Source organism: Podarcis vaucheri, assembly GCF_965113315.1.
Source record: "Podarcis vaucheri genome assembly, chromosome: 15".
NCBI classification, from domain to species: domain Eukaryota; kingdom Metazoa; phylum Chordata; class Lepidosauria; order Squamata; family Lacertidae; genus Podarcis; species Podarcis vaucheri.
The window spans coordinates 4,472,438-4,500,313 of NC_138753.1; the positions used below are offsets into that span (position 1 = coordinate 4,472,438).

Here is a 27,876-nt window from a genome sequence, read left to right on the forward strand (position 1 = left end):
AAGCTGAGCTGAGGGACAACTCCGTCTATTCAAGGCTTGTCACCAGACAAGGTGGCTTTCTGCCGTCTCCTGGACTGGCATAAGCAATAACTTGTGACAGAATTGAATAAATTGAGTTGCACCAACCCACCCACACTGCATTCCCAAGGCGGCTTGCGCAGCACATGTTCTTAATAATCTGTTTCCTGACACTGTCTGGCATCTCCTCCTCTAGGATCCTCGGCCGGTTGATGTCACTTTCAATTCTTTAAAAACGTGTTCCAAGAATTCAAGTGAGACAAAAAGGCGTGAGGGGCGGGGAAGAGAAGCGTCCACCTGCAGGGTGATCACAAGAACTGGCTCCCACGTTGACAGCTAACAGTGGACCTCATAGCGCGGACAGAGTTCCAGCCTAAGCTGCCCCAAAGAAGTAAATGGGGCGTTGCTTTGCCCGTGAGATTTTCAAGCATCTCATTGGTCTCAGACCTTTTATCGGAGAACAAGGGTGAGGAGAAGAAAGAATCGCTGCAGGGGTCTACGAGGGGTGGGTGGGGGTTCATTTACTGTTTGCATTTTAATGAGAATCAATGTCAGACTTCCCTGAACACTATGCAAACCAAAAATGAAACTCTCAACATCCACACATCTCTGACTTGCACAGTATAGCTCCCCCAAAACAATAAAAATTTGTATATTAACACACACACCTCCCGCCACTCTGGCTGGCTTCCAACAAAATATTAAAAATACTAGGAGAAAAAGGCCCATAAAGTGTCTATATCAGGGAGATGGACATATCAAGATGCACTGTATTAAAAGAAATTGTTTGCAAAAATGTGTCTAACGCTGATGAATCACCACGAGAGCTTTTGTTTTAAACTGCAAACCAAATTTCAGACTGGGAGAATAAACATAAGGCTTATTTGCACATTACATGCATTTCCAAGTGCCTGTGGGAATCATTCATTGATTAATACAGTTGTGCACCCAAGTGGGCAATGACTGTGCATTACGTATAAATAACTGTGCAGGTGTACAACTCGGCTATTTGTGTACACAGACTGTACACTCCTGGAATGTAATGTCCAGACAGTGAAACTGACAGGTTTTTCCATTCCTACCTCCTTCTGGTTACCTTTTGCATTCAAGTAACCATGCAGCCCATCGCATGAAGACCTAGGGTGGCTCGGCTGAAGGTACAAACATAGAGAGCCTGCTGGATGAGGCCAATGGTTCATCCAGTCCAGCATGCTGTTCTCATTGTGGCCAACCAGATGCCGGTGGGAATCCTACAAGCAGGACCCAAGCACAAAAGGACTTTCCCCTCCTGCAGTTCCCAAGAGCAGGGAATGTGTTGAACTTGAAACGTGCATGCTAAGCCTCTCCATTAAAATGAAAGGGAGCAGTCCTTCGCGAACAAGGGGTCCTTAGGATGGCTCTGAATGGAAGGTGCTGCTGGACTATGGAGAAGACTTGCAGAATCAGCGGAAGGAAAAAGTGTAGGTCCCAGCAGCCAGGGAAGATGGGAGCTCTTGTCCAACATCTGGAGTACAGTGGTACCTCGGGTTACATACGCGTCAGGTTACAGACACTTCAGGTTACAGACTCCGCTAACCCAGAAATAGTACCTCGGGTTAAGAACTTTGCTTCAGGATGAGAACAGAAATCGTGCTCCGGCGGCGCGGCAGCAGCAGGAGGCCCCATTAGCTAAAGTGGTGCTTCAGGTTAAGAACAGTTTCAGGTTAAGAGCAGACCTCTGGAATGAATTAAGTACTTAACCCGAGGTACCACTGTACTGCGTTCACTCCCCCAAACAAAGAGTAAAGAGAGGGAATGAATGTGAGCAGCAGTGTCACTCTTCTAGTTGGATGAGGGCAGAAATGTGTGCATTTCATCCTTAAAGCACACCTTAGATCACATTTTAGTTGAAATAACAGCTTTGCCTCCTGCATGGTTCTGATGTGGGAGATGGCTCTGTAACTTCCACCCGCCCCCTTTGCAGGGTCAAAGTGCTGGTTAAAAAAACTAGACTGGGGCACTTGGTTAAGCATTTAACCACTCCAATAGTCCACATTTAATGCAAAAGTGAGACCCAAGTGACTGTCCCAAGAGCTAAGGCTATATATGGTATGCATGTTTACTTGGGGGGCTCACGCCTATGTAAGCACCTATAGGACTGCACCTGGGGCTTGTTCTTGATGATGCCTCTGCAAGGCACAGTCCTTTTCGTTCCTGCAGGACTTGTGGAGTAAATGGGTCAGGAGGATGGACTGCATTTCTTTGTTTGCTGCTATTGGTAAGTCAATCTTTTGTGTTTTTTCTCCCCTCAAAGGGTATTGGTGCACAGCAAACCTCTCACCTCTGAGACCTTGTTTAAAAAAGCATTATTAATTACCAAAAACCCCACAGGGCCACAGGTTTCTGGTCCTGGAGTCTTCTCCTTTCCAAACCCACAGTCAGTATTGGCGCAGAGGCTGCTTTTGGGGTTTGGTGCAGGTGTTTCTGTGTTTTTGCACCCACAGAAATCAGGGGATCCCAGAAGATGCGTCAGCTAAACGATGCCCCCTTTCCCACCGCAATGGCACAGCCTCCCACTGTGGAGCGGGAACTATTTGGAAGCAGCTGGAGAGGGATCACTGGCGGAAATAACACAACGCGGTGGGTTGGTTTTTTTTCACACATTCCTGTATAAAATATAACAGTGTTCATTAAGTTATCTTTCGAGCATATGGTTCATGTTTTTACCCTTCAGGCTGTTTTTGTTTCATTTTTGGTGGTGTTTTTTTCCTTTTCTTTTCTTCAAAAAAAGTCTTGGTTCCTGCAGGCAGCATCAATCCCTGCTTTGGCACTCGGCTGTGCACAGTTCAGCTCTTCAGAACAAACACAGGAAAAAGGAGATGCTGTCGCCCTGTCAGAATCTGAATGGTAAGGAGAGGCTCCCCTATCAGGGTGGACTAGACTGAGAGAAGTGTGCAAATGACTGCTGGGGCCATGAAGCCTACACACCTGTTGGATGGCTACCCTCCAGGTCTCCCACTGCACATGGGCCCTCTAGATCCACAAAGAAGTTGGTCAAGCAGCCTCAAGAGGACAGCTGGCAAGGTTTTCCCAGCATCTCCCGCCCCGACGCCACCATTCTTGTGTTATGCAAGAGAGAGGAGAAAAAGCATGCCGTTTTACTGATTTTTAGATATTGCGTGGGACCGGGGAGGGTGTGGGAGGAGAATGAGCTTAACCAAAAAGATTGTGTTTTGAAAAGCAATCCCATTTTGCAAAATAAACGAGGCGTCTGGCCTCCTGTTCCTAAGCACCTACTATATCAAACAGATGCATCAGGCACATTTGAGCGAGACGTGAAAAATTGGTTTCCTTCTAGCGGCTGCTTCGGTTTCATAGTCGGCCTAATCCCTCGCAAGGCAATCTTCCGCAGGCGGCTGTAAATCCTGCCTAACAAGGTTAGGAGAGGAGCTCTAACTCCCCGGCAGAGCATCTGCTTAGCATGCACAAGGTCCCAGGTCCCAATCCCCAGTGCATGCTTACTGGGGGTCATGGCCCAGGTAGGGGCTCTGCAGGTCGCAGATGAGTTTCTGCTCCAGTGGAGGTCTGAGTGGTGGATGTGGGTGGGTGGTTTTGGGGGGGGTGTGCGTGCGCTATTTGGGGAAGAGAACCAGTGAGAAGTTTCACATCGCAACGAGCTGAGCAAGCATTTTGGATGAAAAGGTCTTGCCACAAAGCTACTTATGAAGATAAGGAGGAGGTGGGGTTGTGGGCTTCACGCCCCTTCCCCACACTCGTAGGGGAATCCTCGGCCACGTCATACCCCGGGCCAGCCAATCAGCTGGCGCCGGGGGCGTGGCCTCGCCTATTTAGGTCTGGCGCGGCCGAGGTTCCCCCTCTTTCCATCGCCGCAGCAGACTTGGTTTTTCCCTCCCTTCCCACCCTTTAGGCAGGTTCTCTGACGTTGCTATGAACTTCGGCCGGTCGCCTTCAAGGGGCCTGGTAGGAATTTTTCCAAATGGCAGATTGGCTCCAGCCATTTGGTTTTCGCCTACCTCGTAGCAAACCGTCACAACTCCTCGGTATTGGCGGTTAGGCATTGGTGGCGGTATTGGTGGGGGTATCTATTGTTATGCAGATGAAGGGTGGGAAGGAGACCATCACCTTCCCCCAAACATAGGGTAGTCCAGTAAAGGGTTCTGGGGGGCGTGGCCTTGTCCTAAGCCTAAGAAGGTGTGGGCCTACGGCACACCCCCACTCAGTGACACCGGGGGGAGGTCCTAGTTGACGTGCCTCAGCAGGACTCCTCCCACTGGTGGTTAACCCTTACCGGCCTTCATGCCGGTTAGTTGTTAGGACCAATGCCTAAGCCAATACCGCTCAATTCCTGTACTCAATAAAGTTGTGGCCTAATTCGACCCATTAACCAGAATTCTTGTGTCCTGTGTCTTTATTTCCTTGGGGGGAGGCGGGAACTCGCCATGCAAAGAGGGTCACACGTGCATAAACCTGGTTCTCCCCCTTCATCGTTCATAAGAGCCTGCTGGATCAGGCCAAAGGCCTCTCTAGAGCAGCGCCCTGCTCTCAGTGGCCAACCAGTTGCCTGTGGAAAACCAGGAGCAGGACCTCAGCACAAAAGCATTTGCTCCTCCTGTGGTTTCCAGCAACTGGCATTTGAAAGCAACTGTGGAGGTGGAGCACAAGCCACCATGGCCAGTAACCATTGATGGAGCTCTTGTCCATTAGGTTTGATTTGTTTTGAGCTTGGTGAGGTTTCGAACTCAACACTTGAAAAAAAAAAAAGAACACTAAAAAGACACAATGCAGGGGCACGGTTCCATGTTTCTTTTATGGATCAAGACAGACCTTCAACATTCTCGGCAGAACCCTCCGATTCGCTGAAGCTGTCCTCTGCTCCGTCCCTCATCTCGATGTTTCCGTGATGGGCGTGGCTTGGCTCCCTTAGGAAACAGAGAGGTGTTGTGTCAGGGGCAGCTTTGGGGTGCGACCCGTTTTTAACGGCATCTATCCAATCGGCTCTTCTGGAAACAATTTTAAAGGTGGACCTACAAAAGCAGCCCTTTCTGAAACAGCATGAGAAATTAAACCCAGGTAGCCTTCAAAATTCATCCTTCTGCGAAATTTGTGCCGCAGTTCTCCAACCAAACGATAGGTAGAAAAAATAGTGTGCATATAAAGGCAAGTATTTGTGGGGGAATACACAGTGATGCAATGCAGTTAGAAAGACTGCTTGTAAAAATGTGTACCTTAGTTAAAAATTGCATTCAAAAATGCATAGTTTGGAGAAACCTACACCGGAATACTTAGAAATTTTCATAAGCTTTTAATAATAATAATTAAATAATAAGAATAATTACAAATAGCTGTTGAAGTGTGGAGAATTGAATTTTAGAATGGGAAAAGGAAAACCCATGAGAGCAGAAGTCAGCAGTTTCATCCATGTCTACTTGCAAGAATCACCTTCTCCTGTATATATACCTGCCTGGGCCTTGAGTGAGATCTTCATGGGAGGCCCAGGTTCTCCAGGTAAGGGTCATAGGGTTGCAGTCAATGCTAGTCCGACTGAAAGTAGACCCACTGAAGTTAATGCACATGACTAACTTCAATAAGTTCACTGTGGGCAGAATTCGTTTACACCAAGTCCATTGCTCCCTTTAGCTCAGTGTTATTCATAAGGTCTGTCTTCACCAGTAATGCTAAGCCATAGTTAACATTAACCACAGTTTATAAACCAACAAGAAACTGCAGCTGGAGAGCATGGTTTGCTCCTGGTTAGTAAAGCCATTGATTAAGCCGCTCCATGAGGAGTTTTCAAGCAGGAAGCTGAGAGAATCAATGACCCTCCAGATGTTACTAGACTCCAACTTCCACCAACCCGAGACAGCTTGGACAAGGATCAAGGAATTGTAATATTCAGCAAGTTCTCCCACCTCTGAGCTGCTGTTATGTCTGCACTGAGCCAAGCAGTATAGAAACAAGCTGGTGCAGACCTATCCTTAAGTCTGCCAGGTACATTTGCCTTTTTCTCAATCCACCTCAATCCGCTAGCGAGCATCAGTGTGGGATCTCTGTCCAGCGCTTTCTAATATGCTGCTGCTTCTGGCACTAGTCAGTTTTCCAGCTCCGCTGACATCCCTTCATTCTCACAAGCAGAGAACAGTCTTTCTTGGGCGATATGAATGGGTTGTCAGTCACTTCACTAACCTCTTGATGGGGGCTGATGGCTCTGCGCGAGGGTGGTTGCGACTGTCGGCAACTGGCCTGAGGACAGCTTCCAAAACATCATCAAGGCTTGAGTGAGCCCTGCAAAAGAAAAGGAAACACATGCTCCCAAAATCCAGATTATTAGAAAGGATGTTGGCATGTTAATAATAATAATAATAATAATAATAATAATTTATTATTTATACCCCGCCCATCTGGCTGGGTTTCCCCAGCCACTCTGGGCAGCTTCCAAAAGAATATTAAAATACTATGATACATCAAACATTAAAAGCTTCCCTAAACAGGGCTGCCTTCAGATGTCTTCTAAAAGTCTGGTAGTTGTTGTTCTCTTTGACATCTGGTGGGAGGGCGTTCCACAGGGAGGGCGCCACTACCGAGAAGGCCCTCTGCCTGGTTCCCTGTAACCTGGCTTCTCGCAGTGAGGGAACCGCCAGAAGGCCCTCGGCGCTGGACCTCAGAGTCCAGGCAGAACGATGGGGGTGGAGACGCTCCTTCAGGTATACAGGACCGAGGCCATTTAGGGCTTTAAAGGTCAGCACCAACACTTTGAATTGTGCTTGGAAACGTACTGGGAGCCAATGTAGGTCTTTCAAGACCGGTGTCATGTGGTCTCGGCGGCCATGTTGAAGGGCTGGGTGCTTGGTGGGGTGGAGACACGGGGGGGGGGGAGGGAGAGAGAGAGAAAAAAACAATTTTCTCTATCGCTGCCTTTTACTGATACCACTCAAGGTTATTAGGCCTGCAAAGGGAGTTTGAAGAAAGAATTTCAATGCACTTTTTTACTGCCCTTCATCGCTGGCTGACACTGAATGTTGGCTTCTCTGCTTCTTTCACTCTGCATCCTTGCTGCTATGCAAACAAGGTTTGTTTTATTATTATGAACACAGGAATCTTCTTTATACAGAGACAAGACTTCTTGGGTCCACGGAGCTCAGCATTTTCTACCCTGAATGGCAGCAGCTCTCCAAGATGCCGGGCAGGGAGCCTCTCCCTCCCCCTAACTGGAAATGCCATTGAGGATTGAACCTGAGGTCTTCTGCAGGCAAGGCAGCAGCTTTATCAATGAGATGATGCTGCCCCCCAACACCCCCCCCCCCGTTGAATTGTAACTTATTGAATTCTGAACATTGCAGTTCTGATGGGTGTTGTTTTATCTTTATTTTAATTGTATGCACGCTTATTGGGGGGGAGGCGTGCTAGAAAACCAGTTTGTAAGACTTTTGCATTCAAGTAACCAACTGCAGGGACATGGGTGGCGCTGTGGGTTAAACCACAGAGCCTAGGACTTGCCGATCAGAAGGTCGGCGGTTCAAATCCCCACGATGGGGTGAGCTCCCGCTTCTCGGTCTCTGCTCCTGCCAACCTAGCATTCGAAAGCACGTCAAAGTGCAAGTAGATGAATAGGTACCGCTCTGGCGGGAAGGTAAACGGCGTTTCCGTGCGCTGCTCTGGTTCGCCAGAAGCGGCTTCGTCATGCTGGCCACATGACCCGGAAGCTGTACGCCGGCTCCCTTGGCCAATAAAGCGAGATGAGCGCCGCAACCCCAGAGTTGGCCACGACTGGACCTAATGGTCAGGGGTCCCTTTATCTTTACCTTTACCCAACTGCAGATAAATGCTGCAGAGCTGATTTAACAACTCTGGAACGCAGTGAAGTGCCGGGCAAAGGTTCTCCACAAGCTTTCGGCAGGTGGAGGCAAAGCTTTATTCAGCACTACTGCTTTACAACAGCAGAAGCATTAAAAGGCTGATTGGGCTCCTTAAGTCAGTGGTTTTCAACCAGTGTGCCATGGCAACCTGGGGTGCCTTGAATGATGGTCAGGGGTGCTGCAGGCAACACTGGCCTCTATCCCTCTTTCCTTCCCTCCCTCCTCTGATGCCCTCTCGCATCTCTGCCTCCCAAAGGCTTGCACAGATGTTTATTGCAGCAGCCCTGGCTATACGCTCTGCAGACGAATGGTGCCTCTGGAGCTTCAGCCAGGAGCTGAAGCAGACCCAGAAAACTCCGGCCAGCCAGTCCGTCAGCCCTCACTGTTGGGAATGGACAGACAAGTCCCAGGCCCCTGTGGAGCAGTGAGAGTAAGCACCTCTTTGGCGCAGGAGGGCAGTTCAGAGACCAGGGACAGTGGCAGCAGCTGCCCGGAGGGGAGAGGAGAGGAGGCTGAGGGAGCACTCTGCAAGGGGGTTGTTCAGAAAAGGGCGAGAGGCTGCCAGCTCTGCAGGCAAGGGGGTGACATAACTGGGCTCCTGAGCCCCACAGGGGTGCCGCAGAAAGAATGCAGTTGGTTAAGGGAGCCGTGGACTCAAAAGGGTTGAACACCTCTGCCTTAAGTGATCAGGGAATTGGCAATGGAAAGAGCCCATCTTGCTGGACTGAAGCAAAATTAATCTCTCTCACACCCACCCCAGTTCTAGAAGCTTGCTGTGTACCTTTCTGTATCTTCTTCTAGACACAAAGTGTCATTGTTCCAGAGGCTGCCATCAGCTTTGCACTTCTCCAGCTTTATTTCTTGATCTTCTGGATCTGCTTGCTCAGGAATCACTGGCATCAAAAGAGCATTAACAGGATACGTCAAAGAGCTGGAGATATTCCGGAGCATTTTTGCCAAACAATCCCTAGCTCAGCCAGTTTCAAGATCTGGCAATGGACACCCGGTCCAGCCTGCGCCTTCTATAAAAATTGAAATTCCCCTTTACCGCACTGGTAACTTCGAAGGAGCTTCCAGGAATGGTTTTCTGATCTACAGTGGTACCTTGGCCTCATTAGGGAAAGCGCACCTTGGTTTAAGAATGGTTTCGGTTTAAGAACAGACTTCCAGAACGGATTAAGTTCATCAACCAAGGTACCACTGCATTTTCAAAGCATTTGCTGCACCATTAAAATATTTACAAGTGGGAGGGCAAAGGGCAAAGTTAAGCAAACTGGCGAAGCCCATAGAACACAGAGAGTTCAGAACATCAGAAGGGCTGGGCTGCTGGATCAGGGTCAAAGGGGTCACATCTGCTCTGGCATCCTCAGTTCTCACTGTGCTCAAATGCCCCCAAGGAGAAGGCTGAAAGCAGGACCTGAGAGCAGCAGCAGCAATCTCAGGAACTGGGATTCACTGCCTCCAACAGTGGAGGTAGAACGTCACCATCAACAAGCTTTTCCCCACAGGATAACTAGGTCCCTGCCACAGGTGTCCGTTTTGTACTATTTTTTAAAATACATATACGTATTCTGTTTCTTTGTGTTGCTTTTAATTCTCTCTCTTAGTTGTTTTGTATATCCTGCACATCGCCTTAATGGAAGAAGATGAATAAATAAATAGTAGGGGCTGGTAGCCATTGTTTCAACAACAGGGTGTCTCCAAACATTGCACTGAGACTCAGGATGAGCCCTCAATCTGCACGCTGCCTGCCCTACCTTCCTGGAGCTGGCTCTCCTGAGCAGAAGGGGGAGCCTCCAATTCTTTCTGACCCCTCTGAAGGTGCAACTGTACGCCAGGGGGTTCCGAAGAGGCACCCTGTGAAACATAAATGCTCAGAGGTGTTTTTTTTAAGGTGTTAAGATCGACAAGGAAGGCCCCAGCTCCCTTTTCCTTAATCAGAATTAACCCTGGGATGGGTCAGAAACAGGGATGTGTGCTTAAAGAAATTGTGGGCTTTGGTACAGATTCACTTAGTCCACTCACCCTGCTCTCCTGGAGTAATATGCAGCTGGAAGCATCATCTATTTACTTCATTGCAAACAATTTATATACCCGTGGGGGAGGATACAAAGCAGTTTACGAAAAGAACAATAAAATCAGTAAAAAACATCCATTTAAAAACAAGATAACTCAGCTGGTAAGAGTGCGAGATTCTTAACCTCAGGGTCTTGGGTTCGAGCCCTATGTTGGGCAAAAGATTCCTGCATTGCAGGGGGTTGGACTAGATGACCCTCGTGGACCCTTTCGACTCTACATGCTTTTAGCAGGTGCCGAAAGGGGTACAGGGAAGGCACCTGCCTTGTGTCAATAAGCAGGGAGTTCCAAAGTGTGGATGCTGCCACGCTAAAAGATCACTTTCTTACAAATGCGGAACAAGTGCTTTGTGGCACCTGTGACCAGTGCCTGCTCTGCAGATTGAAGCAGACTACACAGCATCCGGTGATCTTGCAGGTAAACTTAGGTTAAAAAAGGTGAAGGGACCCCTGACCATTAGGTCCAGTCGTGGCCGACTCTGGGGTTGCGGCGCTCATCTCGCTTAATTGGCCGAGGGAGCCAGTGTACGGCTTCTGGGTCATGTGGCCAGCAGGACTAAGCCGCTTTTGGTGAACCAGAGCAGCGCACGGAAACGCCGTTTACCTTCCCGCCGGAGCGGTACCTATTTATATACTTGCACTTTGACGTGCTTTCGAACTGCTAGGTTGGCAGGAGCAGGGACCGAGCAACGGGAGCTCACCCCGGCGTGGGGATTCGAACCACCGACCTTCTGATTGGCAAGTCCTAGGCTCTGTGGTTTAACCCACAGCGTCGCCTGTTTCCCTTAAAAACTAATGTTACTTACCAGCTTTTGCACTTCCTGGCTGAACAAAGTACTATGAAAATAGCTTTATAGAGAATTATGAAAAAAGATCATCAGTTGCTTATGGTAAATGCCCATCGGGGCAGGGAGACAAGCAGGAGGCATATTGACAAGAGGGGGCCAACATCCCCCCCTCACTGCCCTGGGGAGGCAGGGCCACATATTGCAAGGCTGACTGGCATAGCCAGCTCCTTCAACCTCCCCCACTAAGCCAACACTGACTGGCAGAGTGAACTCTCCGGGAATTCAGACAGGGAGCTTCTCCCAGCCCCACCTGGAGATACTGTGGGGCTGAACCCGGGACCTTCTGCATGCATAGCACGCACTCTGCCTATGAGTTATGGCCCTTCTCCAGATTAGTGAAAATAATTTGTCCTTACTCCCTGCCTCCCCGCTCAGTCACTAGGGGATACAAAAGCTTCTCATGCCATGCTGACTGATGAGCAAAGCTGGTCGTGTTTTGGGGGGAGGGAACATGCCTGGCCCTTGCCTAATTGCGAAAAAGATCCCCCCCCCTTATTTTCCGTGGGAGGGAAGCAGTTGATTAAAGGGAAAACTCCCTCTAGTCATTTATCCTTCCAGCCTGACCTCCTTGGTCTGGAATTCTGCACGGCGACTCCAGCCAAGATGAATCTGCGGCCCCTAATGAGTTTAATAAGCACTGGCCGGCTGCCTGGCCAGTCCCTGAGTAGGCGGCAGTGACCTGCCGACTGCTGTTGTGGTTCGGTGACCTCCAATTTTCGTCTAGAAGCAGCAACAGCCCTGCCGATGAATGGATGAATGACAACCGGGCGGGCAGGCGAGGGGGGGGCACAAGGGGAACTTGGCAGCTCCTTAGAATTCTATTGAATGGCAGGGGAGATAATGGAGGGGAAGAGCTGCAGCAACACAGATCAAGGGGACCGGCTGAGGTTGCCTTGGAAATGCGCTGAGAGAACAGAGCAAGGGCTGTTTGACACCACAGAACTGATAATGTCTCCCTGACTGCTTGTTGCTTTAACAAACGTGGGCACATTACATCACTTTCTGAGGTTTTCTTGGGAGGCTTTCTTGGCATTTTAAGAAAAGCTGTGCTAAAACAAAGACCAAACTCTTAAGGGCAAGGCTGGTGCCGAGGTTTGGCAAGTTTGGGTGTTTACTAGGGGTCCCCCTTAGGACTAGCAAATGGCCCCCACCAACCAGCAAGAAGTGGATTTCCCATTCCCATGCTCCAAATAATGTTTCACATCACACCTGCTTTTCAGTTCAAGTTGGAGCATTTCTAAGATCGGCTTCAGGATGAGTGAAGAACGTGCAGAAGCTTGCTTGTTTTCAGTTTATTGTCTCCCCACCCCGCCCAATTAGATTTCTTGATGTGCGACAGCACACAACACGCATTGATGAAACTGCAGCACACACACACAAAGGAATCTAGATGGGGTAACTGCATTATTGTAGTTGGATTCTTTCTGCAGTTGCCTGGGTAGGAGGGAAACTGGATCTTTACTCTGAACTCTGTGTAAGCCCTGACTGGCTCAACAACAACTTTGACTTATCTAATTAGTCACATGAGGCAGCAGGTTCCCAACTACTATAAAATTATGTTTTGTGGACACAGCAGTTATTGCTGTTTTCGCCACTGGGAAAAGTGGGAGAATGCACTTTGTGTGGAATATCCTATTTGCATCCTCAGGAAATGTACATTATTTGTGCATTTTGAAAAGCAAAAAAATCTATAATCTATAGATTATAGATCTATAATATTAGGTTATGTTTTTAGTGAAGGACACTTCAACAAGCAAGCAGCTGCTCTGGCTGAAAATCTTCCTTCAGCCACTGATGGAGGGAAGAAATGGGCTACACTCCAGAAAAGAGTTTGTTGTCAAAACTCTCCCCAAAGACTGCAGACCTGCAGCCCGTGTTTTGTCTTCTATTATATGTTACAGTTATTTTCCTACCTGTGCCGTTAATTCTTTCTCTCTCTTCTCATATTGAGGTGTGTGTGTGTTATATATATATATATATATATATATATATATATATATATACACACACATATATGTGTGTGTGTGTGTGTGTGCATGCTATATCCAAGGATAACATAGCATATTTTCATACTTTGGGTCTTTTTGTTCTCTATATACTCATTCAGGGAACCTCATAAGAACAGCCTGCTGGATCAGGCCAATGGCCTGCCTAATCCAGCCCCCTTCTCTCACAGTGGCTAACCCAAAGCCTTTAATGAGAAATCTGCAAGCAGGACCAAAGCACGAGAGCCCTCTGCTCTCCTGTGGCTTCCAGCAACTGGTATTCGGCAGCATCGCTGCCCCCAGCCAGGGCAGAGGCAGGGCAGAGCCATCCAGGCTAGTAGCCATTCAGAGAGCCCTCTCTTCCTCCATGAATTTGTCTAATCCTCGTTTAAAGCCAACCAAGTTGGTGGCAAGGAGTTCCACAGTTTAACTATGCGCTGCATGAAGAGGGATTTTCTTTCCTCTGTCCTGAATCTCCCAACGTTCAGCTCATTCATTGGGGCTCCACAAGTTCTAGTGTTATAAGGGAGAAACACTTTTCTGCCTGGCATGCAGTTATATAATTATGTTGACCGCATTCATTATTGACTGCACTTTGTGCAGATCTAGACCACTAGCTGACCTAGCTCAGTGCTGCCTGCACTGACAGGCAGCTGTGGCTCTCCAGGGTTTCAGGGGAGAGGATGATTCCCAGCCCCCCACAGATGCCTAGGACTGAACTTGGGACCCTGTGCATGCAGAGCACATCATGCTCCACCGCTGAGTGACATAGCCCTGAAGCACACGTTCAAAAGCTGAGCTGCGGTTGCAAACAACTTCTCTCTTGCAACTTGTTCTTCTTATGTGTTGGGAAGGAGGGAAGTCCACGTGCCCTGCGGTTCTGGCCACAATTCAACTCACCGTTTTGGAGACTGCGTCCGACGGCTGGTGGGTGGGGGGCAACTCTACGATCTTCCCTTGGGCACAGGCCATGGCAAAGGTGCTGAATCCCAACAGGGAGGCCTCCCGGCTCCCCCAGCCTGTCGTGTCTATTGTCACGCAGTAGTCCTTGTACTTCGTGATGGTGGAGGAAAACCTGGGCGGCGCCTGTGCTGAAAAGACGTGGCAAAACATAGTGGGAGGGGGAGCCCTGTAAGAACACCTCCCCCTTTTTTTGCCACACAGCAAAAAGTCACAAAAGGCCACCTTCTTCAGCCCAAGGGTCGCATTCCCCCGTGGGCAACCTTTCAGGGGCCAAATGCCAGAGGTGGGTGTGGCCAGAGGCAAAAACTGGGCACTTTTGTCCAGTTGCTTATGTTTCAGCCATGGACAATTCAGAGGTTTTTCTAGGGACATGTACACAAAGTCCTGCTATCCGAACATAATTTGTTCTAAGCAAATGGTCAGTCAGGCCAACGTTAGCATAACAAGTCAGCACTTTCTATTGACTCCTATGGGAACATTTCTAATGTGTTCCCGACAGCAGAATTTTTACCCCAGAATGTTGGGAAAAAACCAGGGGGACAATGTGGCATGAAACCTCTAAAGCCATTTAACTCACCCCTAATCTAAGTGATTTAACAGCACCGCTGAACCCCAGGATCAGGGCTTCCCGAACTCCAGATGGCTAAGGCACCCACCTAAATAAAATATCCACTCCCCTCTTTAACACACCCACCCACACCAAAGGTTTAGCTTTTAAAGCACGCAACAGCAAGGTCCAGTTGCATTCAGAGAAATCCAGTTCCTGTTCCTGCTGGAGTCTATGTTCCAGCTACATCTCCTTACCTGAAACACTGGGAGGCAACAACAGTGACTCATGCAGGGAAACAACAGGCAGCCTCCCCCCCCTCCATTACTGCAAGAGCGAGTAATTCCACTGCGTCTCAGCAGCAGAAGCAACTGAACATGTTCCTGACACAGCTGCTGCAAAGTAGCCTGCAGAGGTAGATTGTCCAGAGCAGCCAATCCATTTTTTATGACCATATCTATACTGTTTAATATATATGAACAGCTCATGCAGAGATGCACCAGGCAGCCTCTTGTATAGGACCAGTGCTTTGAGGCTCGCAGAAGCTCTTGATTACTGAATTCTGTTTCTTGCAGCACAATGGCAGTCCTCTCAATCAGTGCAGGGGCTGGGGATTAGCGCCTGAGATTGACAGCCAAGGCCCGCCTCCTCCATCCCTCACCTGTTACCTGGGCTAAGCGGAGTGCTGGCATCCATGGGCGAGTGACTGTTTCTGGGAGTTGTGTATGGCGTTGCCTTCAGCGTCTCCTCGCAGATGATGCTGGACAAGTCCTGAATATCGATGAGTGACCTAAACAAGGCAGAAGCAAGAGGTAGATGATTTGCCACAACCATGCTGGGAATGAACAGGTCATCAGATGCCAACTCTGGGACCAGAATTTGGGCCCTGCGAGAGGTGCAGCCTTTCCAAGAATTGTCTTAGGAACAACCAGAAGCTGCTTTGTACTGAGCCAGGAGCAGAGAACCTGCTTTGCAGCAGAAGGTCCCAAGTTCAATCCCCGGCGTCTCTGGGCAGGGCTGGGAACATCCCTAGTCAGAAACCCTGGAGAGCTGCTGCCAGTCAGTGCAGACAGTACTAGGCTGGGTGGACTAAAGATCTGACTCAGCATAAGCTGTAGTTCTATAGTAGAGCATCTGCTCCACACGCCCAAGGTCCCAGGTTCAATCCCAGGTGTCTTCAGTCAGGTCTCCTGTCTGAAACTGTCAAGAGACCAGGCTGAGGAGTACAACTCTGATGAGGAATGGTGGGAGCCTACCCCTCCCCCTGCTCATGGCCAGGATCCTGAAACTTCACAGGAGCAGTGGAGTAGTGTTGATTTGGAACAACGGTTTGCCGAGGGTCGCAGTTTGGAAGATAATAGCTGGGCAGAACTGGGAGGTGAACAGCAAGGAGAAGAAAGGGAAGAGAGTGAGATAGCAGGCTCTCTCTCACCGGAAGATGTGCAGCCTCTCAGTCCCAAGGTTAGGAGGTTAGATAAGGTCGCTTCGCAAAAGGCTCAATGGTTGAGAAATCAGGTGGCTAGGAGATGGGAGGACGGAAGTGACTAGAGGGAAGTGCACTCCGAGAACGGACGCTTGTTCTTTCGCTGCGCTCATTAAACATTTCTGTTGCTGGTAAGAGACTGCTTTCTCTTTGTACTGCTTATCTACGGCCAAGCGGGGAAGAAGCCGAGCCTCCAAAGCCTGACAGAAACCTTGGGGCGGTGCTGCTGGTCAGTGTGGGCAATACTGAGTTAGACAGACCAATGGCCTAACTCGGTATGAGGCAGCTGCCTCTGCTCCTAATCCTTGTCCTCTGTCACAGACCCCAGTGAAAACCATCCCTTCTCACTCCACACCGTTACTCGCCCAGGGAGGAAAGTTGCCCTAGGGCTGCGAAATATCTGGTTTTCAATATTGTGATACGCCACCAGCTAGCTAAACATTGTGATATACCGATATATCGCAATGTCTGAAATAAGGATGCAGCTATGCAGAGGCATTGGCTGGCTTCACGGTTTTTCCCACGTAGTGATTTTCGCATAGTGTGTCACATGCACACACCCAGATTCATGTGTGTGTGTCTGTGTGAGTGAGTGTGAGTGAGTGAGAGAGAGAGAGAGAGAAAGTGATGGGCACACACACACACACACACACACACGGCAAGAAAAAGATTGCCATGCATTCCAAGATCCAAGTCCTTTGTGAAAGTCTACAATTACAACCACCACTCGATTCCTACCAGCTATTCCACTGATGTTCCCCTTGACAAAACCGTTGTCAACAAGGATGTCTTTAGGGACCCTGTGCTGAAGTATAAAGCCCAGCGAGAGGCCAAAGTGAAATTCAAGGAAAGATACAAGACACGCAAGAGCAAGTGGTTTCTTCCAGAAGCTCAGATTCTGAGTGGCATGTATTTGCACCAATAAATATTTTTGAAAAGCCAAAAACAACAACAACAACCCAGTGACGTCAAGCACTTACACTTCTTTCTCTTTGAACTCTCCTGGCACCTTGCTGGGCCTCACAAACTGCATAGTTCCGGTGCTGGGGGGGGGGGAATAGGTATACGGGGCGTTAACAGATTCTCTTGGAGTGACATAAAAGAGAAATTTTCATATGTGTGTGTGTGTGTATTGCAAAGGAATTTTCCAGAGTAAACCAAAGTTGCTTCCATTCAACCTCTTCTTCCTCAGTGTTCAACCTGATTTGACCGTGCTAAGTTTACAGGGAGGTTATATTAGAGAGACTTCCAGATCCCTGCTATTTTCCAGGTAGGGTTCAATCGAATGCTAGCAGATTAAGGCTGAACAAAGAAAGTAGATCTGGTCCTCTTGTGCTACAAACCCACTTCCGGGAGGCGGGGAGGGGGGACACCTGGAATTTCTGTGATAAAAGCAGAAAGTGCATTGGGAAGGGCAGGATAAACACCAGCTCCAATGCAACATCGTATAACCTCCAGGAAACCAACTGGAACTAACGCTCGACAAACTTAATTCAACTTAAGTGGACTTTGTGCAAAGAGGTGACGGGTCTTCGGAAAGCAATTACTGAGTAATATTCAAGCTGCGATTCCTGAATTGCAGGACTAGATGTCCTTTGGGGGTCCCTGCCAACTCCACAAGGCTATGATATGAAGTGGGTAAAAAGAAAGGACATGGTGTTTGGGTCCGGGGAGTGGGATAAAATGTAGTAAGAGCAGACTGGCATTAAAGAAAGTAAAGCTCCTCATGCTTCTAGATCTCATGGTGGCAGGAAACATTTATTTGCCTAAGAATTTAATTACACAACACGTCCAGTAGTTTCCACAGTGCACCTGCACCTAAAATTAGAAATAAAAACTTGGAGAAACAAACCCACGGTCCACTGGATCCAGGCTTCAGCTTCTTCAAGCTTATGCTGTTTTAGTGGAGGCATGTGTTAATTACTATGCTCAGCTTTCTCCCTCTCCACCCCCCCTCCCTCTAATTGCAACTCCTTCATTAGGCAAAATCCGAGAAGTGGCAACAACAGCGTAAAAAGCTAAGTTTTGTCGGGGGCTTATAAAGATGATTGCAAATGTTTTCGCTTGCTAGGGAGCGCACAGAGATCTCCATTTACATAACACGCACACCTGGCAACTCGCTTGGGGCACCGAGCTGGTGGGATTAATAACAAAAAAGCACACAACCTAATTTATGTCTGAAGTGGCAGCCCGGCAGACGGACGCTTCCTACCTGGCTGCAGGTGTAAACAAATCCTCCCCTGGCGCCTTGCTAGGGAGATGTTTCGCCTCTGCGCCGCAGTGGGGAAATAGTTTTCCTCCTAAACACAAATAACAAAATGTGCTCGTTTGGGGGCGGGGCGGGGGTTGCAAGGGGGGGGAAGGGTGCTGGGGGGCGGGAGAGAGAACGACATAAGCTACTGAACAGGAAATCATGGCTTTCAGCAGTTGGCAAAGATAAATGTGTTTTTAAAGAGATCTTTCTTTTCCTCTCCGCTCCTTTTAATAAACACATCCCGAGCTCCTGGGGGTGCTGAAATATTTACAGATCCTCAGTGAATAGCAACCCAATGTTGGAGCAGATGTACAAAGCTACCTGCCCCCCCTTCCAGGGTGGAAAATGTGGGGGGGGGAATCTAATTCAACCCCCCAGCCGGCTCTTGTAAGTCAAATGCACAGGGTTGCTGAATCAGCAATGGGTTGTCATGGATGTTGATAGAGATAATAAGATTTTCTAACCGTGGCGCTACAGGGGTAAGAAGCCCGGCGGAATACAGAAGACAGCGCTCCCCGCTCCCGGCTCGCTTAGGCTTCTCAGTGTGTACGTATGTGCGAGAGAGATCAAAGCACCTCAAACATAATCCTGCCTGATAAAACAGGGCTGATAAAAGAAAAGACTTCTACATGCAGCGCAGAGTTCCAACTCTGGTACTCGCTCCCAAAGGAGGGAGGAGGCTATCAAGGGCCACCAGCCATGATGGCTGGGCTCTGCCTCAACGGTCAGAGGCAGAAATGCTTCCAGACACCAGTTGCTGGAAACCGCAGGTGCAGAGAATTGCCATTGCGCCCAGGTCTGGCTTGCCTGCTTCCCCAGAGGTATCTGGCTGGGCAGCGTGAGAATGAGATGCTGGACTCAGGCGCAATCTTGTGTTTCTAAGAACCTGCGTGCAAGGAATATTAAGCAGACCTTTCCCCTTCCGGCGCTTGAGAGCTGGGGAGGTGGGGAATCGGTGCCCCTGGATAGCAACCCCTGCCACCCCTGACCACTGTTGGTGCTGCATCTGGGGGCTATGGGGAGATGGCGTCCCAAAAATATTTGCAAAGGATCAAAAAGGTTCCCCATCCCTGCTTTAAGAAGAAGAAAAAGACAGCCATGCTGACAAATGGCAAAGACACACTACAAACTTGTAAAAATAAAAAAAAGTAGTAAAAATCAACTTGCGTTGCTCTGCGTCTGTGGGGCATTCTTTCCTCCCACAGATTTCTTGGAATGTCTCCAAGTCGTCTTCCTGACTGCAAATATCTTGGGTGATTTCCAGGTCTTCTTCTTCAACAGCAGTTGAGTTCTGAAGAGAACAACAACAAGGAAAGATTTGGTTTCTAGAGGGGAAGCTTGGAAACAGAGAGCCAAGTCTCTAAACGGCTGGGAATTAAGGAGCTGGCCCAAGAAAAACCACTTGGGGGATCCAGAGTTGAACACTAGGAAAGGTGTCAGAGAGAGTCTGCCTCAGGACATCAGTGGAAAGAGTGTTGCAGTTGAGCACAGATCCTGCTTGCTACTGTGAGAGCAGGAAGCTAGACCAGGTGGGTCCCCCTTTGGCCTGATCCAGCTTGCAGGTCTCTTCTGATGTTCCTAAGGATGCCCAGCTGGAAACGACTAATTGCTTTAATTGCTCATTTCTGTACCTTTTCATGTCAGATTAATTTCTTCCTCAGTGGAAAGGATTCTCAGTGGCTACTACCAACAATGTCTCTGTTCTGCCTCCACTGTTGGAGGCAGTAAATGCCTCTGAATTTCAAGAGCTTCTGGGAATCACAAGTGGGGAGTGCCAATTCTGCTCCTGGGCAGGACATTTGGCTCCCTTTGGCTGATCCAGCAGGGTGGTTCTTAAAAGCAGGTCTGAAGCTCCCATCACCTTCCCTGGTCTTCTGGCCAGGTTGGCTAGAGCTGGCGGAGGTTTGAGAGCCCAACAGTGCCAGAAAGGCCACAGACTCTCCAGCTCTGTCTTAAACAACTGAGACACATCATAGAACCCTAGAGTGGGGCAGGACCCCAGAGGCCATCTGCTCCAACCCCCTGCAATGCAGGAATCTCAACTAAAGCATCCCTGACAAGCAGGCCATTCAACCTCTCCTTAAAAGCCTCCAAGGAAGGAGAGTCCACAACCGCACGAGGGAGTCCTTTCCACGGTCGAACAGCTCTTCCTGTCAGAAAGTTCTCCCTGGTGTTTCGTAAAGGGTGATGCACAGTGCAGGGTAAGTTGATAAGGATATCTTTCTCTTCCCCGCTCTCATACGTTGGGGACATTCAGTAAAGATGAAATGTTGGGAGAATCAAGGACAAAGCAAAGGACTTCGTCACACAGTTCATGGTTAAACTATGGAAGGCTTCCCCCAAGTTGGAAGGCTTTAAAATTAGACACATCCACAAGGGCTTTGCTCCACCTCCGCTGTCAGAGGCAATATGCCTCTGAATGCCAGTTTCTGGGAATGGCTGGTGGGCCGAGTGCTCTTGCTCTCATGCTCAGCTTGTGCAGTTCCCATGAGGGCATCTGTTTGGCCACTGTGAGAACAGGGTGCTGGGCTAGGTAGGCCTTGGCCTGATCCACCCCCACAGGGCTCTTGTGTTCATTGACACCACATTGCCCCCCCCCCCGCTCTTGACTTTGCTTGCCATCAACGATGGCAGCGCGCAACCAGACCTGATCTGGTTGGCTGCCATGAGGAGGAAGGAGTAGATGGACCTTTTCAGGTGCGGGAACTGCCAACCCACCCCATCAGAAGGCTTAAGGAGCACTGCACAACAAGGCCACCACTAGCAACAACCCTTCAGCTCCAGGGTTTTGTGACCAGGAAGCCCAGGGCTCTGCAGGCAGACATTCCCACGCGATGCCTCCCTTCCTCTTACCTCCGGTTCTGTATTCTCAGGAGGAAATGAAGAGCAGTAGAAGAACTCTGCGTCAGGAGTAAAGAACTCTTCTGATACATCAAGGGAGGGAGACAGGGAGGGGCCCAGTTCCTCCAACTGCCCGTAAAAAAAGAAGGAAAACATGAAGATTAGAAACCTACCATCTGGGAAAGGGGCTGTGGTTCAGTTGCTATTGAATCTGCTGTGCACATGGAAGGCACCAGGTTCGAATCCCAGCCTCTGCATGTAGGGCTGGGAGAGACTCCCTGTCTGAAACCCAAGAGAGCCGCTGCTGCCAATCAGCTAAATGGGCCAGTGGTCTGACTCTGCGTAAGGCAGCTTCCTATAGTCCCACTGATAAAGGGATGCAGCTATTTGTATTTACAACATTTCACTATCATCATCATCATCAGTAGTGCTATTTTTCTAGAAAAAGAGTTGCCGGAACTCACTGGGAACACCTCCCTCATTCTCTTGGAATGGCAGTGGCACCCACCTGAGAGGTGCCAGAACTGAGTTCCTGTGAGTTCCGGCTGGAAAAAAAGCCCTGATTATTATTATTATCAATGACATTTATATGCCACCTTTTTTCTTCCATGGATCTCAACGTGGCTAAAATGGTTCTCGTCCTCCCCATTTCATCCTCACAACAACCCTGTGAGGTGGGTGAGGCTAAGAGATGGTGACTGACTCCAAGGTCACAGCCAGGGAGTTTCATGGCTGAGTGGGGATTCGAACCCTGCTCTCCCGGGTCCTGGTCCAACACTCTAACCAATACACCGCACTGGCTTTTCATACTGCCTTTAATTGTATTAGATTTCAGGATTAGATTAAAAGCACTGCAAAACACAGACATCTGCATTCCCTCAGTGTTTGGACCCACCCGCCACTGGGATGCGGCCCCTGGAAGGTTGCCCCCAAGAGAATGTGGCCCTCCGACCTAAAATGTTTCCCCACCACTGATGTACATGTACAGCTCCCCCAATCTTCCGTTCCCACAGCCCAAGCACTTCAAGCTTTTATCTGACAAATTGTTAATGCAGACAGATAGCCGAGAGGACTGCAGCTGGCTTCCCGCCAGGACGTAACAAGGAGAGCTTGAGGGAAATTCCTAAGAGGGGTCAGGGGAACCCTTTAAAGTAACTGTCTGGGCGGAGAAGCAGGGGGAGCGCTTCCATTACCAACCTCTCTTTGCCACTGTTCAATCCTAACCTTCAGGTAGGGACGGTGACCGAAAGCCGGCACGGTTAGGCAGGCACTTGCTGAGGGCCCACGTCCCAGTCTCCCTTGCCTGGCCTCTGCAGAACAGCTTCTGCTGTGAGGAGGGCTCTCCGGTGGCCTGGCCAATGGCAGGCTTTCCAGGAGGAAGTCCCACCCACCCCAAGAATAGGGGGACATCCGGACCCTCCAAAACTCACCACTCTGTGTGCCTAGGTAACCTTATACAGTGGTACCTCGGGTTACAGATGCTTCAGGTTACAGACGCTTCAGGTTACAGACTCTGCTAACCCAGAAATAGTACCTCGGGTTAAGAACTTTGCTTCAGGATGAGAACAGAAATTGCACAGCAGCAGCAGGAGGCCCCATTAGCTAAAGTGGTACCTCAGGTTAAGAACAGTTTCAGGTTAAGAACGGACCTCCGGAACGAATGAAGTTCTTAACCCGAGGTACCACTGTACAGCATTCCTGCAACTCCCAGGGTACTGGGACTCTCCGACCCGACTTTCTGCCAGGATTACCATTATCCACTGGCTGTTTTTAAACCAGAGCAGCAAGAGTAGTTAAGGCGGATCCCTCTGGACACTGCTGGACTACAACTCCCATCAGCCCCTGCACTAGCATGTTCAGAGGTTATGGGAGGTGTAATCCAACAATTTTGGAGGCTGCAGGTTCCCCATCTCTGGCCTACCCTGACTGGCAGCTGCTCTCTGGGAACTCTTTCCCGGCCCTACCATTGCTCAATCTGGATCAGTGTTCTCTATGCTGACTGGCAGCAGCTCTCTGGGGATTCAGGCGGAGGACATCCCTAGCACTGCCTGGAGAGGCCGACTGGGGATTCAACATGGGACCTTCTGCATGCCTAGCAGATGCTCTTCCACTGAGCCAAGGCTCGCCCACCCACGGGATGCTTCTTCAGCTTAACGTGCAACTGCTCCGGGCCTATAGGCTTCATCATATGGCAGCTAATCAATTTATTAAATAGCAATACAGATCTTTCCATTTGGGATTGGGGGGGGACCAGACATCGCAGAGGGTTAAAGTGCCTACCCGGCAAAGGTCCTCGGCGGTGACAGAAAGCGAAGCGCTCTTTCGAGAGGCCAGGCCACACTCCATTAGCACCTCATTTGCTGGGAACTGGATGCCTCTGCCTAATAATAAATTATAACTCCACGTGAAACGCAAGAAAAGAAAAAAATGGAGAGTGGGGGGAAATTAGCATGCAAAGAATTAATGGCGTCCCTGGAATGGCTTGGCCAGCTTACAGAATATAAAAGTGAATAAATCAGCTAACAGCAATAGGAGCTGTCGGGGCCCCGTGAAGATAATGGCAATTAAATGTCTATTCCATAAAGACAAGAACATCAGTCTTTACAGGGCGGGCAAAAAAAAAAATCCCCAGTAAATCATTTGCTTTGTAAGGGTGCCTAATAATTCACTTATTTTGAAGTTTTGAAAGGTTACAACATTTAGGGCTTTTTAGTTTTAGGAAAGAAAGGAGAACGAAGGGGGACGTGATAAGAGGTGCATAAGATTATACATGGCTGGGGAGAGAAAGTGGCCAGGGAGTGGCTTGGAGCCACTGTGCAAAGCAACTGCACCGCCTGCTGGCAGCTGGAGAAACAGCAGCATAAAAAGGCGCTTCAATAAACTTCAGCGTGGTGCAATTAGCACACACATTGCCCAGAGAAAACTCCTGAAGGAGTTCTGCCGCTGAAGCTAACTAGGTCCTGCCACTTAAAAGCTGCCTGGATTGAAAACCACAGGTAAGATTGCTTGCAGTCTCTGGAAGAAGCAGACAGGTTTATAAGTGTAACAAATATAAATCTAGGACATCCAGTTTTAAGTTCTGTCAAAGGTTTAGACAAAAGCAAGGCCATTTGCTTGAAATTAGGTGGGGGGAAATCCAGGGGGGGACTCATAGAAAGTAAAGGCAATTGTGGGGAAGGGCCCCCCAAAATTCTTCAAAAAGTATTTGTTAGCTCTGCTGTTTGGGTGGGTAGGTGGGTGGGTGAGAGAGAGAGAGAGGTCAGCTGTCATTTCCCTTCGTCTCCTTCACTCCAAAATAGCACTGTAAGCATCAGAGCTAATATTTGGTTTAAAAAGCAGGGGTCACCAACAGCATCTCTACAAAACATTTGGAATAATTTTGACATGCACATAAGCCTCTGAAAAATTGCTGAAATATCCCACCCCACCTGCTCCAAATCAATAGCTCTGAACAGGATGGTTAACTGCAGGGAAGGAGCCTTTTTGCTCAGCCCTACCGTCTGTCCTTTGGCTCTCGGGTACCACAAATCTTTTCAACGCAACTTCCGGGGCATTTTCTTCGCTGTGGTCACAGGGCAAACAGTGGTCTCCGATTCCGCTCTCAGCCCGCAGCCTCCCCTCCTCGGTGGTCCACTGGTGGAACCGGAGTCTCTCCTTGCTGCTGGTGCTCCAGAAGGCATCTTTGATGCTCTCCCCATCGCTCTCCGATGTCCATTCACCAAGACGATACTGGGGCGGGAGGCCAAGCTGCCCGGAAGCCGCTTGCCTCGCCATCTGTTTCACTTCCGCTGGGGAGGACAAGGCGGGGGAGCCCACTGTGATTTGCTTTTTCCATTTTCAGAAGGACTTTGTAGGAGGAGATAAGGGGAACTGTAGAGCATACGTTTGGCACACACCGGTGCCCTAGACTCAAATGATCAGCAAGATGGGGCAGGCTCTTGTCTCCAAGATAAAAGATGCTTGTGTCTTTTGACGTGTCTTGGAATGGGGGGGGTGGCTGGGAGAGGGGGGGCGAGTTGGAGAATCTCAGCCTCATTTGCAGGGAGAGGAGATAGTCTTCAACGCTCTTGCTTTAAAATGAACTGCTAATGGTTGAAACGTCAAGGTCATGTAAACTGTTTATAGAACAGTTAAGTCAAAAAATAAAAATCTCTATAAATTTTGCTAGATAAATTGCAGCGTTATTATGTTTTAAAGCTATTGTGCTATGAATTATTTTTAATGGTCTGCTTTCCACGAACAGCTTTCAGCACACAATGTACTTGCAGAAAGTGCAGATTGACAAATGAACCAGATTATGACTATGACTAGATATGCCCCGTGGAGAGTGATTTAAAGTGCTCTTCCTACTCTTGGTTTCTCTCCTGCTGATGTGTTCCTCCCACTGAGGCTTACTACCGGCTCAGGAGGAGAGAAAAGGATTTTGTGTCCCTAAGTGCAGCAAGCAGGAGAGCACTGCTTCGAATTATGGGGGGGAGGAAGGGAAGCTCTTAATATCCAGGGGTAAAGGAAGCTCTCCCCCCACCCACCCCCGCCAGAGTTATGTTCTGGTTCTTGGCTTTATTATCCCGTTCTTTGTTTGATGCTGCCACCCAGTGGCCAATGCGACAACAGAAAAGGAAAGAGATCTCATCAGGACTCCTTGAAATGCATTCATACCTCCAAAGTCACCCAGGGTGGTGGTTTCTGGCAAGCACCACCTCACCTTCTGATTGTAAAATGCATTTGGGGACATAACTAGACATTAACTACACTGGTCCTTGGGTGGGTGTGGGCATGCTGTAAGCACCCAGAAAGCGGGCCTCCAGCCTTGTTCCTCCAAGCTAGACTCTGGCACTTGCACTAAGCCGGTGCTGAAGCAACTTATCCCTCTGCACTCAACAACAGAGTTGCTGTCCGTGGTCCTGAATCTATCACTCCTGAATGTATTGTCTGTTACTGTCCTTGGTCCTGGCCCCCATCCAGCCCAGGCCGCCTTGTGTCTGCCTCGCAACCACCTTGTCTGCCACCAAGAAGAGATTAAAGCCCAAAGATCACTGTTGATCCAAAGAGGATCCTAGGAAGCAGTCAGTCTGAAAAACACCACCACAGCAAGCAATGTTGCCCTTGGAATTCAAATCCCCTCTCACTAGGTGGTGCTGCAGGCAGTCACTGTTGCTCAGCCTCACCTACCCGACAGGGTCGCCCGCAATGCCATGACTGGGACAGGATACAGGATATATACTAGTCCTGAAAGAACCTTTTCCAGCCTGGTGAATGCATTTCCTCGCAGACAACCTTCTGAAGGATCTGCAGGCCAGTGGTGGGTGGAGCCAGAAGCAAGAAGTGGGTGGAACAATGGACATGACTTTTACATTTGTACAGGATGCTACATACCAGATACACAAAAGGTAGAGGATTTTACACACACACGTCTTTCCACCCTCTATTTCTTTTTATTTAAACAATTTATATACCACTTAACTACAAAATCTCCATGTAGTGTACAGAAAAGTTTTTTTTTAAAAAAAAAAATAGACCAAAACCATAAAATCAGACTTCAGTTGAAATGCCTGCTGGAATGAAAAAAATAATAATTCAGTAGGTGTTGGAAGTTCAATAGGGAAGGGTAAACATTTTCATTCTTCAAGAGGATGTATTCAAGCCAGGCAAAAGCACTTGCAGAGGACAGCAAAGGGATGTTGCCTGGGGAGAAGGGCGTGGCCTGGAAACAGCCCCGAGAGCCAGGCTGAGTGTCACAGGAGCCACATTCAACCCATGGGCTTGATGCTTCCCGCCATCCAGGAGACCTATGGATTGCATGACTCCAATGAAATAAAACACAATACTCACTTGTCCATTCAGACTGTGCCATCCTCCTCTCCTCCCTCCTCACACTGTCGTCATAAATTTCAGGTGTTGATTTTGAGACGAACCTGCAAGAAACACATTGGAATATGGGTGGGGATCATCTTCTGAGGCCTCTCTTCGTGTGCCTCCTCCATGAGAGGTCCGGAGGGTGGCAACACGAGAACAGGGCTTTTTCTGTGGTGCCTCCCCATTTGTGGAATGCTCTCTCCAGGGAAACTCGCCTGGTGCCTTCATTAAACACCTTTAGGCTCCAGGGAAAAATGTTCAAGCCTCTGGTTGACTGATATTCAATGCCCTTTTAAAATGTGTCTTGGTGGAGTGAGGACAGGGGGGTTATTGAGTTGTTATTGTTCTTATTTTTATTTTAATTATGTATTCTGTGTTTTTATATCATGATTTTATCCTGTGAGTATATTTATACCCTGCGAGTATAGGATGGTATACAAATTTAAGTTTAATAATAATAATAATGTTCCTATATTATCACCATTTATTAAATTTATATCCCTCCTTGCCTCGTAACAGCAAAAAGGCGTCTTGGAAACACAAAGCCTGATTGCAAGCTGACTGTGAACAGATACAGACTCCATGGGTTCAAAATCAGCCTCCCAAAATATTACCTCTTCTCTCCCCCACCACACGAACTCGCTCTGTTTAACATACAGCCTGACAAAGAGTTATCGTGATGCTTTTGTTGGGCTACTGAAGGTATCGCCCTAGCATGGATTTTTTGAGTTGAGCTGGGATAGTCGGATGACACTGCAATGCACTCTATACAGGGCTGTCCTTGAAGACAACTTGGAAACTTCCATCGGTCCAAAATGAAGCAGCCGAATTATTGGCTGCGGTTCTGTTTAGATCTCACATAAGCACTGCTTTAGAGGAGCTGCGTCAGTCGCCAGTTCATTTCCAGGCCCGGATCAAGGTGCCCACGTCAGTGCTTAAAGCCTAAATGACTTACACCCCAAATATCTGAAAGCCTGCCTCTTTCCTTACAGAGCTTTACAGATGTTAAGTTCAGCAGAGGGGGCTCTTGGTAATCTGGGGAGGGGGCTGGGAGAAGGCCCTATTTGTGGCGGCTCCCAAGGTGTGGAACCCCTTCCCTCCCCACGGAGGCATGCCTGGCACATTTCACTAAACAGATTCTGCCAAAGGCTGA

At 48.8% G+C, this 27,876-nt stretch overlaps 1 protein-coding gene and 1 long non-coding RNA gene across 4 annotated transcripts in view; one reads left to right on the top strand and one right to left on the bottom strand.

The window, feature by feature from the left end:
- Window positions 1-2,517: 2,517 nt before the first annotated feature.
- Window positions 2,518-27,876, bottom strand: part of TEX14 (testis expressed 14, intercellular bridge forming factor) — a 60,097-nt gene continuing 34,738 nt past the window's right edge. The window contains exons 15-28 of one of the 3 annotated variants that reach the window (XM_082201655.1): window positions 26,700-26,782; window positions 24,365-24,655; window positions 23,148-23,248; window positions 20,880-20,996; window positions 19,194-19,317; window positions 17,985-18,072; window positions 16,753-16,815; window positions 14,958-15,079; window positions 13,680-13,870; window positions 9,629-9,728; window positions 8,653-8,764; window positions 6,202-6,300; window positions 4,843-4,937; window positions 2,518-2,849 (exon numbers count right to left, since the gene is read on the bottom strand). In XM_082201655.1, the coding sequence (XP_082057781.1) occupies window positions 2,779-2,849; window positions 4,843-4,937; window positions 6,202-6,300; window positions 8,653-8,764; window positions 9,629-9,728; window positions 13,680-13,870; window positions 14,958-15,079; window positions 16,753-16,815; window positions 17,985-18,072; window positions 19,194-19,317; window positions 20,880-20,996; window positions 23,148-23,248; window positions 24,365-24,655; window positions 26,700-26,782 (1,657 nt within the window). In that variant the 3' untranslated portion in view covers window positions 2,518-2,778. Of the gene's footprint in view, window positions 2,850-4,806; window positions 4,938-6,201; window positions 6,301-8,652; window positions 8,765-9,628; window positions 9,729-13,679; window positions 13,871-14,957; window positions 15,080-16,752; window positions 16,816-17,984; window positions 18,073-19,193; window positions 19,318-20,879; window positions 20,997-23,147; window positions 23,249-24,364; window positions 24,656-26,699; window positions 26,783-27,876 lie in introns of those variants that run through there. The other 2 variants (XM_082201657.1, XM_082201656.1) reach the window with 2 other exon arrangements.
- LOC309520357 lies at window positions 15,089-16,822 on the top strand. Its single transcript, XR_014214232.1, has 2 exons — window positions 15,089-15,924; window positions 16,643-16,822. It is a non-coding gene; the product is annotated as an uncharacterized lncRNA (long non-coding RNA).